General features: G+C 45.2%; 1 protein-coding gene across 3 annotated transcripts; it reads right to left on the bottom strand.

Moving 5' to 3' along the window:
* Positions 1-3,684: 3,684 nt before the first annotated feature.
* LOC115771148 (fer-1-like protein 6) lies at positions 3,685-10,011 on the bottom strand. 3 transcript variants are annotated; one of them, XM_030716720.1, is made up of 14 exons: positions 9,805-10,011; positions 9,382-9,743; positions 9,230-9,332; positions 8,963-9,161; positions 8,467-8,906; positions 7,146-8,380; positions 6,921-7,092; positions 5,655-6,861; positions 5,466-5,602; positions 4,767-4,948; positions 4,581-4,701; positions 4,171-4,461; positions 4,009-4,109; positions 3,685-3,944 (listed from the first exon to the last, which is right to left on the bottom strand). In XM_030716720.1, the coding sequence occupies exons 1-14, from the start codon at positions 9,982-9,984 to the stop codon at positions 3,767-3,769; spliced, it is 4,908 nt and encodes a 1,635-aa protein (XP_030572580.1). In that variant the 5' UTR covers positions 9,985-10,011; the 3' UTR covers positions 3,685-3,766. The 3 variants fall into 3 exon arrangements, with proteins under 3 accessions (XP_030572580.1, XP_030572579.1, XP_030572581.1); XM_030716719.1 differs by having other exon boundaries at positions 8,963-9,140; positions 9,209-9,332; XM_030716721.1 differs by lacking the exons at positions 9,382-9,743; positions 9,805-10,011 and having other exon boundaries at positions 8,963-9,156; positions 9,230-9,301.
* Positions 10,012-10,075: the final 64 nt, after the last annotated feature.

Here is a 10,075-nt window from a genome sequence, read left to right on the forward strand (position 1 = left end):
ATAATGCTGCCAATTTCTCCGAATTAACATTGGAGTGCTTATTCAGCAGTCGAGTATATAAGCATATTTATACCCCGTAGCCGTTGAAAAGGATGTCAGCAAATATATGCAACAGTCAGATTGAAGCCTTTAAGCATATATGTTTTAGAGCAGGGCGATGAGCTAAGTTGTTCGCCACATTTCCATATCGATTTTGAGAGTAAATATTTTAAGCTTATCTCGCAAATTATGAGAGCTAAGTACAAGGCCTAAGATATTTTACTTTTACCTCCACCCCTTTCGCTCAATAATGAAATAATAATCATTTCTGAGGCTCTGCATATAGTTGCAATGAAAAGTACATAACAATCGAACTATATATACCGAAGCTAATAAAAACTACATTTTTCTTAGCTTGGGGCTAAAGGAAGAACTGTGTGTGTATGTATTAAGGAGAACTCGAATTATTGAATAACAGCTCGTATAGGGTATCCCCCAGTCGGACACTTCCAACTAGAGCACTTATAAGTATTTATTTATGGTTATTTTTTAGCCTAGTGCGTGTTGTTGTCGCAATGTCAACGCTCGTTTGTCACTTTTTTATATTGGCCGCTTCCCGAGGGACGTGGCGCCTACCGAAACCACATTAAGTGAGAATGGCTAATTAAAGGGTAGCTTATTTTTGGCAGAGACTCTCAAGCGAAATTGACAGGAAACGCCCTCAAACGATCTATTTATATTTTAATATCAAAATGCCTCTGACCTGAGCTCTTCCAGCTTCATGCTGCAGCGACTGAGCGAACCAACTTCGTCAAAGAATTGAAACAAACTGTACGAGACTTTGATATCGATATAAACTATATCCTTTGACTTATAGCTGCTCGTCGATTTCTTGTTAATTAAATTAAAATGATCGCTATCGGCATCGCGATTGAACGAGCTGCCAATCCCCATTCCCATTCCCAAACCCAATCCCAATTCCAATTCCAATCCCAATTCGCAGTGCATGCCTCGTGTCGCGCTCATTTGCCTAATGAAAATATGAGAAGTTTCCAGACAATGTGGACATTTCCACCTATACCGAGTGCCTACTCTGATTATTCAATTCACTAATCGAAAGAGTCCGTTTTCGATGATGAGTTGACAAAATGTGCGTTGTCATGATTTGATTAGTTTGAGTGTCTGCGTAATTTCGATTAATTAAATCTTGCAATATTACGTTTTAGAATTCCTTGCAAAATCTTCTATATACTTAAATTAATATAGAAAATATAAAAAGGCGTCTAGTTCTAAGAAGTTTATGTACCCAAGGACTCTGAAGACAAAACATTGCCTTAAAAATAAATATATATGTAAAGTATATAAATAAATAAAAATAGATACAATATATATTTATAATATGATATATTATTTATATAATAATATATTAATTAAATAAATAACTCAACAAAAATAATAGAAAAATTCTGATAACAATTTTTTAAAATTTACCTGACTTCCGATGAGAAACGTGCTAAGGTTAGTTTCTTTTCAGCAGCCTTGAATGCGATCATAAAATCTCGTAGTTCCTTATGTACTTGGCGAATAATTTACATTTTAATTGGCCTTTAAGTTAAAAATTGTGCTTTAATTACGATATTTGATACCACTCTTAGAATTATATTATATATTTATATTACACATTTTAAAAAAGAAAACTTATTTGTTTGCAATTTTGAATTTGAAATAAAGTATGCCCTCTCTAAAAGTAAGAGTAAGGAATGCAAATGTTTTGGAAAATTTATTCAATATTGTTTTCATTCCATTTCACAGTTCCTTCCGCTGACAATAAAGGCCAATCGCACATGGAACTTGAACTCAAAATTTGAACTATTTGAATATTTGAGAGCAAGTCTTCGATTTCACTCAGACGTATTTCTACAGACTGTCTGCAGTTGGTATATAGAGAAATTTGATATATGTAGCTAGAGTATTGCCTGTCTTAATGCACGCCATATGTTTCAGTCCTGAGGCGATTCAGTGACATTATTAAAACCCATCAAAGACTCAGTTGCTGAAAGGTGAGTGCAACACTTTTGACGGACAGGCGGGGCAGGCATTTGCTTTATGCACAACACTTTAATTATAAAACTTAATTAAAACCCTTTGAGTGCAGTTTCTGTTTCTTTTTTTGTTTTTTGTTTTATTTTTTTATTAGCATTTGACTTTTGCGTACCGACAGCTTCGCTAGCTGAACTCCAACTGAGCGCTCCAGCCCTTGAATAGCGCCTGTTAGTTCTCTGCTTTTTGGGGTCAGCGTGGGGCCGGGGCCGGAGCCCGGGTCTGATAAGCGTGTCGCTGGCAGCCTTTCGTCAATTTGTCACCCGGTTTAACTAGACGCGAACTCATACGACTCGTATCCTCTGCCATTTGCCTTTGTAATTAAACTGTCGGCGTTCGCATACGCACATCGCGAATCGCCGCGACTTTCCATTAGACACACAAATAAACATGTAAATGTAATTGTTTTTGTATAAATATATGTCTATATCTGTGTGTCATTCATATGGTGAAATACGTCGAGCGATGGAATTTACAATTGTTTCGCAAGTGTGCCTTTATCAATGGGTTAACTATTTCCATATTGGCTAGGATATGGTATTAGATATGGCCTTAGAATAAGCGAGCATTACGATCTTTAATCTGTCGTACTTATAACTAAAATATGAGTGCACGGCCAAGCACAGCTGAGAAAATTGCTGGCAATTCATGAAATGGACAGTCTCCCCGGAGAAAACACCACAGGCTCATTTATGAACGTCACAAATTGCCCTACTTATGTGTACAAATGATTCGCGATCAATATGATGACTATACTCCCAACGTCAAAGCTGACGTAAATTGTGCTTTTCCAAAGTAATTATATATATTTTTTATCGAGACATTTTCTTTAAAGCAGGAACCTGGGCTCGAACCCCGTGCAAGTGCATGCATATGCTATAGCCATAGTCAAAGGAGTCGAAACAATAACTAAATATATCCTATACTCTAAATAATATTTTAAAAGAGCTTATTTTTTTCCTATAAATTTACACAAAAATATGTATGTAAATTCAGGGATCAACTGTTCTTCCTCTAGTTTGGGTGCTTGCAGTCCGATCCTTCTGATATTTTCAGTATATGGAATGCAAGCTATGTTAAATCTGTATCTAGCTCATATTATCTTTGAGTTATGTGAGAAATTTAACTTCCAAAAAGGGAGATATCGATATAAATGTAAATCTGGTTTCATTTTTGCCTCGCTTTTATAGTTTCTAAGTTCACACAGATGGAAATAGCTAGATTGACTCAGCTTGTCGTCCTGTACTTGATGAGATACAAATAGATGCTTATTACCAAGTTTTCCAACACTGCATTAAAGTCATATAAATATGATTCGGCTATTTGTTGACCAACTCGATGCGAACAATTGTAGTCCAGGCCACGAATCGTGTTGCAGTTATTCCTCACATGCGAGTATCTGTCACGTTTCCATCTCCAATGGAATCCTCCAAAGTAGCGCATAGTATATAAGTATATAGATGTGCATAATAAATATCTATCTGGGCAGCCTTATCGCTGGCATTTCGAATGCCTTTTGGATTCAGCAAGTACTTATTTGCCGCAATTAGCAAGTGCATTTAATTAATCAAACGGCGACTGACAAATACACATAAATAAACTATTTAATAACACTTAAAAAGACAATATAAGAAAATGGGTTGAATTTAGCTAATTAGAAAAAAAGTAAAGTGAAAATGGCATTGAATCATTTAAAGGGAATGGACATCAGTTTGTTTGGTAGATTGGCAAAGAACAGCGTCAGCCCCATGCAAACGAAGATGACAAAGAGTCCAATGAACACGTATTTGCGTATGACGGGCCACAGGATGAGATGCGCGGACTTGAACGGATGGGTTAGAGGATTGAACGAGGTCTCGGGCCGTCTGTAAGCGAAAGGCGAAAATGCATGAGTGCAGCGAAATTAGAAATTTGAATTCTGGCACCTACTTGGGCGCCTCCAGGGCCATGGGGGGCTGGTGGCCCAGGCCCGCTGGCAAATTGGATGCCTCCGCCTCCGTACACACATCCAATTGCAGTTCAATTTTGCCCTAGGGTTGCAGATTTACAGTAACAGCAGATATATATAGGAAGTTATGGTTAAACACATACACCCAGCGAGTTGGCTGCTCCATTTGGACTCTCGGGCGCATCATGTAGAGGAAACCAGCCGTGCACAGTCTTGCGACTGAACAGATTGATGCGCTGGCGTGTCCTGGGAAAGGGCTGACAGCTTCTCTCCGTGTGATAGGGCAGCGGCAGATTGGACAGATTCACCTCCAAGGCGCCGAGATATTCGTCCCGGGTCACGACATCCTTATCCCAGATCTGCAGATAGATGATGGGCGGCCTCTTCAGTTCGATCTCCTCGCCTTGCAGGCCACCCTTGCGTCTGATGACCATCTGAGGCAGATTTAATGAGCAGCTCATTAATTATGCGCGCTAGTAAGTATTATTTTACGCGTGCCAATTAGGAGAGGCAACAACAACTGCCCCGTGTGGCATGCAGCCCCAGCACCTACCATGTCCTCATTGGGCGCATATTTCAAAGCGAATATCATGCGCCAATTAAATGCCGCCTCGCCCGCAAATGAGCGGTAATGTATATCCGTCGCTTGGTACTTGTTCGCATCCTGGCACCAGCTGCAGAGCGGAGCACAAAATGCGCTTAATTGCATATCGTTTACAGATGCTGTTCGACCCCTTACCCAATCACGTAGATGTCGCTCATTAATTTGCCAAATATATTTTTATCGCCAAACTGAATGCCCCGCAGATTTTTGACCACAACGCGAACCTCATAGCCAACGGGCGGCATCGGCGTTATTTCCACGGGCGGCGGAATGAACATGTTCTGTTCGTACAGCTCTATCCACATCTGAATTTTGCCCTAAAATCGAAAGTGAATCGAGTTAAAGTCCGGCCTTACCCGGCCTTTTTTAAATGCTAGACTGTTTGTGGGACATGTACCTAAATTATATTTTACATGCATGTTTTCAATCTCAATCCGTCTGTCACTTGTCCATCACTCAATCAGACAATTCCTTGTAAATCAGAGAATCAATTCAGTCAATAACTCAGTTAATCAATCAAACAGTCAGTTAATCAATCAGGTCAGTCAATTAATCAGTCAAGCTGCCAATGAAATTGTCACTTGACGGTTAATCAGAAATTAATCAGTCAATCAATCACGCAATCACACAGTCAATCAATCAAACAGTCAGTCAGCCAATTAGTAAATCAAGCTGCCAGCGAATAAGTCACTTGTCAGTCGGTCAGAAAATGACTGCTTGAGAAAATGACTGTCAATCAGCCTGTCAACCTATCAATCTGCCACTCTATCAATCAATCAGTCAGTCAATCAATCACTCAGTCAAGAAAAGCAATTTTATATTGATATACCATACCTGTACCACGCCTGGAGAGTCATCTCGATAGAGGGAACGCGTCTCCACATGCTCCGGCACCAGCTTGTAGCCAAAAGAGGGCAGCTTGTCCAGATTTTTGAGCGCAGTCAAGCTGAGTCGCTCCTGCAGCTCCTCAGCTAGGGATTAGACGAGTTTAGACTAGGGCTTAAAAAAAGAGCAAGTACTTACACTTTGAAATTATGGTCTCATCCCCGAAGAGCATGCCGTCCACCTCGATGACATTGCCATAGAAGTAGGGCGGCTGGATGCCACGCTGCTGGCAGAGATTGTTCAGCAGCTGAGAGGGCAGGGCCTTGGCGCGCCACTGATTGTAGCCGATGTGTGAGTACTCCTGCGGAATGCCCACTGTGGCGCGATGCTTGGTCTGCCATCTGTCCTCCAGATCAATGCGTGTGTAGCCAATGATTTGATCCTTGCGCTTGTCGTGATCAAAAATGGCCACCTCGAGTATGTGATCGGCGGGCAGCGAGGTGTTCAGCTCGAAGAAGCGTCCGAATACGGGATTACTTTGGTTGGGCACATAGTGGGCCCGATCTGACACCATTTTGCCACCCAGCGTCAGCCTCACATAGGAATCCGAGTCCGACATCCAATCTCTGGGCCGCATTTGCAGACCCTGAACTATATAGACCCTAACCGTGATTTTGAACACATCTGTCACGGCCTTAATCAGGGTCTGCTGGCGCGGATTAATGGCGGCAGCCAGTGGACGCAGCATATCGCCATCGCCACCGCCACCACCTTCGTCCGGTGCCGTGCATTGGCAGGGCGTCAGCTTGATCTGCAGCTTCAATGTGGCATAGACATCCTCCTTGGGCGGGCCGTGCTTCCGGAGCTTGACGCCGTGCACCAGCGGCACGGGAACAGCCCAATCCTGCAGAAAACTGAACTGCGGCAGCTGCTCCAGCTCCGTGGTATAGATGACCAGTCTGTGCTTGCACAGATGCGCCGTCTCGTCCGGATCAAGGTGCATGGAATTGTAGAACTTGGTCCACCAAGTGAAACGGCTGTCGTCGAGCAGATCGCTCGCATCTGTGTGCTCCTCATACTTGAGCGCCTGCTTGTTGGCATAGGCTGCGGTGCGTAGGCCCAGCGCGATCTTGATGCGCTTCCAGTAGCTGTCCACCTGGGCGGGCGGCTCCTCCTTGTCGTCCTCCGTCTCCTCCATGACCAGATCATCGTCGCCATCCACAATAACCGTGGAGGTTGCAGCGGAGCTTTCGCCAGATCTTCTCCTGCACCTGCGCTCCTTCTGTAGATAGCTAGGCGAAGGGGGTATGAGAGCAGCGCCCAGCGTGGACTCATTGCAAAAGGTGTTGACCATTACGTCGGTAGCTATCATGGCCGGCCAGTATTCCTGCTGATCGGGCAGGCTCTGTGGCGCAGACGTGGATTATTAAGCAACTGGACAGTTGTACATTTATGGAAACCTACCACGACGCCCGAGGCATAGGCCACCAGAAAGTTGATGCTGTTGCGCACGCGCGATGTGGACAAGCCGCTGGAGAGCACCAGATCAGCCATAATGACCTTGGCACGTCGCTTGCCCGCCATGGTCATGCCCATCTTGGTGTAGTTGCGCAGGCCGATAAAGATTACCTCGAGTCTAAACGAATAGAGATTGAGGAAGGCTGTGATAAGGGCTGGACTAGGACTCACATGTAGTTGAGTACGTTGGGTCGTATGGCCGGTGGAATGCCTACGATCAGTTCCGGCTGCTTGTCACCAAAGGCCTGGGAGTCGCCGACCAGCTCCTTGAACTCCACAGACATCAGCACCTCGGCCTGGACCATGCCATTCTTGGCCATGGACACCCATTTGAGTGGTGGCGGCGAGACATTTCTTAGCTTTTTCATCTTCTGCACTGGACTACGGCCCCAGCAGCGGCTCTCATCGCCGCGACTGTTCTCCATGTCGTTGTCGTCCGTGATGACACTCACCACAATGTGTCCACTGCCCACGGCGTCGTATTCGGAGTTAAACAGCTCCACGCCGATCATTGGCGGGTTCTGCAGATACCAACTGATGCTGCCCGGCAAGGTTAGCCCCTTGATGGTGATCACAGCATCCCAGATGGGCGAGCAGGTGCCCGGAGTTGTGTGCGTCTCGGCGGCTTGTGCCGCAAAAACTACACGTACATGTCCATCGCAGATGATGCGGTTCTCCATGCCCGACGGCCGCACCTTGGCCTGATGCACATAGATGTGACAGCGAAAAAAGGTCTGCACCACGTTCGGCAGCCAGGCCATCGGCTCCGGCGAGGCCCATTCCCCGGCAATGCAGGAGAAGAACTCGTGCCGTTCACGCTCTAGCACAATGGACACACAGCCGAGGACAATGCCCACATTGCACCCGCAATTGACGCAGTTGTGCAGGCAGTTGGGGCTCTTGAACAGGAAGCTCTTGACCTTCCAGCAATGGTTGTTCGCCTGGTTGGCCTCGCGTTTCTGCAGGCTCAGAAAGTGCTTGGCGTTCAGGCGGCAGACGCCGATCTCCTTGCCACCCGCGTGCAAGATGAGCAACAGCTCCGGCCAGTCGTCCTGGACATGCATCAGATTGGACAGGGCGCTGATCTCGCCAATAACACGATGCAGATCGTTCACTATGTCCCCTATGACGGCATGCAGGTGCTCCGGATAGCTGGACTTTAGCTTCTGGCGCAAGGCTCGCAATTCACGGGGCACCTTCTTAAAGTACTCCAGCAAATATTGCTGCCTATTCACGTCCCAGGTGGTGCACTCCACACCCAAATCATAGTCGAATCGATGCAACTGGACGCTGTCTAGGATTTTTTCCATAGTGCTATTTATGATATGCTTCAGGCACTTGGCTTGATGCTGCAGCCGATCGGGAAACTTTATCTGAAAGATCTTAAAGACGGCCAGTTCGGAGCGCTGCAAATGAGATAGAGAGAGAGAGAGAAAGAGAGAGAGAATTCATATACAGGACTTTAGATAATCCTTATCTAAGTACCACCTACTATGTAGTTAACTATGTCGATCATAAAGAAATCAGCCTCAAACTTGATGCGATTATCGGGTAAGTTGACATCCAGCAGGCATGAATGGAAAGGCGACTCCTGGCGAAAGCATTTCGTGTGCATCATCGAGTGGAACTTGCCCAGCGGCGTCTTTAGCGGACCCTCGAGCACATTGGAAACATTCTCCGCCAGCTTGACCATGAACTTATACTGACTGGCTGTGGAGTGTATTTGATCGCCCAGTATGGGCAAGAATTCCACAATAAATGGCTTATCGGTCCAGTTCGTTGGGGCTGGCACGGACTGGGAGATCAGCACATGGGTGGGCTGACCCTCGGCGAGTGTCTCGGAGCGCAGTTCCATCAGAAGACGACCCACATAGCTCATGGGACTGACTGGATCGTACAGATGTAGATATGTCGGTCCAAAGGAAGGCTTGTCTGCCAATATGCATCATGAATAAATGGGAATGTTTTGATATACTTTTTAAACTGACCATTAAATGCAATATCCTCGAAGGACATCTCGTATTCGGCGACGCATTTCCATTGCAGATGCTCCTGCATAATAACAAGTATGAGAAATCGTTGGGCCAACGACGGATAGACCCATGCGAAGCTGATCTCCTGGTTCCACACGGGAGTCATTGTGTTTTTGGCCACGTGCGTTTTGCCCTTGAAAGAATGGAGTCTGTACTTAAAAAAAAAAACAAAAGCCAAGTCAATGCATTAAGACACGATACTTTGAAGCCAGCAAACGATACTTGTATCAGGTAGCTGCTCTTCTTCGTAAAGATGCCACGAAAGAAGCTGACGAAATACCGAATGTTACTCAACGTATCCGAGTCCGTGTCCTCCAGCAGGTTGCTGTGGGAATACGGTTTACAAAGCAATTCCTGCACTCCTCACCACTTACCCCTTAATGTCATCGAAGTCGTGATGCGTTGGCCACTTGACAATGGCATCCGCTGCACCATCCTGTTCCGGGCCCAGACCTGTCTTCAGGGCGCTGTGCTGGGATACGATGGCCAAGTCGATTTGCAAGTAGCCGCCCATTTCCCTATTGCCGCGCTCTGGGACGTGCTCCCCGATGGGCAGCTCCAGGCGACCCCACCGCTTGAAGTAGCTGTGATTCGGCTGGTTCCACACGCTGTGCAGGTCAATCATCAACTCACCCACAAGCACGTTTTTCTTGTAGATCATATACCTCTTCAGCTCGAAGAGCACGGTCAGGCGCAAAAGCTCCGTGAGCGTACAGTGGAACTCAAACACAAAATACTGCAAGGGAAATGATAATTATAACATAAATGTAATGTGGGAAATCGGATGTGTGGCTTACCTCATTGAAGAATGGATTCTCTGAATTCGCTTGGGTTTTCGTATTTTTAGACATTTTATCCAAACTGATTTTCACATAGAGTTCACCAACGGGTACGCCTGTTTCCGCCGCCTTATGCACTGTGACGCATATGAGAAAATCCTGGCGTGCGCCCGCAAAACAATCGTCTATATGATTCATTATTTAACTTTTCGATTATTTCAATATTATTATTAACTAAATAATTATTTCACACTAAACTGAGTGAACGCTACAAAGCTGCGTTGTTCAA

This window comes from Drosophila novamexicana, unplaced genomic scaffold, assembly GCF_003285875.2.
Source record: "Drosophila novamexicana strain 15010-1031.04,08,12 unplaced genomic scaffold, DnovRS2.1 tig00000024-arrow-pilon, whole genome shotgun sequence".
NCBI classification, from domain to species: Eukaryota; Metazoa; Arthropoda; class Insecta; order Diptera; family Drosophilidae; genus Drosophila; species Drosophila novamexicana.

Bases quoted from the DNA above. Each gene is read 5' to 3' on its own strand.
- LOC115771148 (XM_030716720.1), bottom strand. From the start codon at position 9,984: ATGAATCATATAGACGATTGTTTTGCGGGCGCACGCCAGGATTTTCTC. The intron at 8,381-8,466 runs GTAGGTGGTACT...TCTCATTTGCAG, and splicing joins TCGACATAGTTAACTACATA to CGCTCCGAACTGGCCGTCTT. The intron at 4,110-4,170 runs GTATGTGTTTAA...CTGCAACCCTAG, and splicing joins GAGCAGCCAACTCGCTGGGT to GGCAAAATTGAACTGCAATT.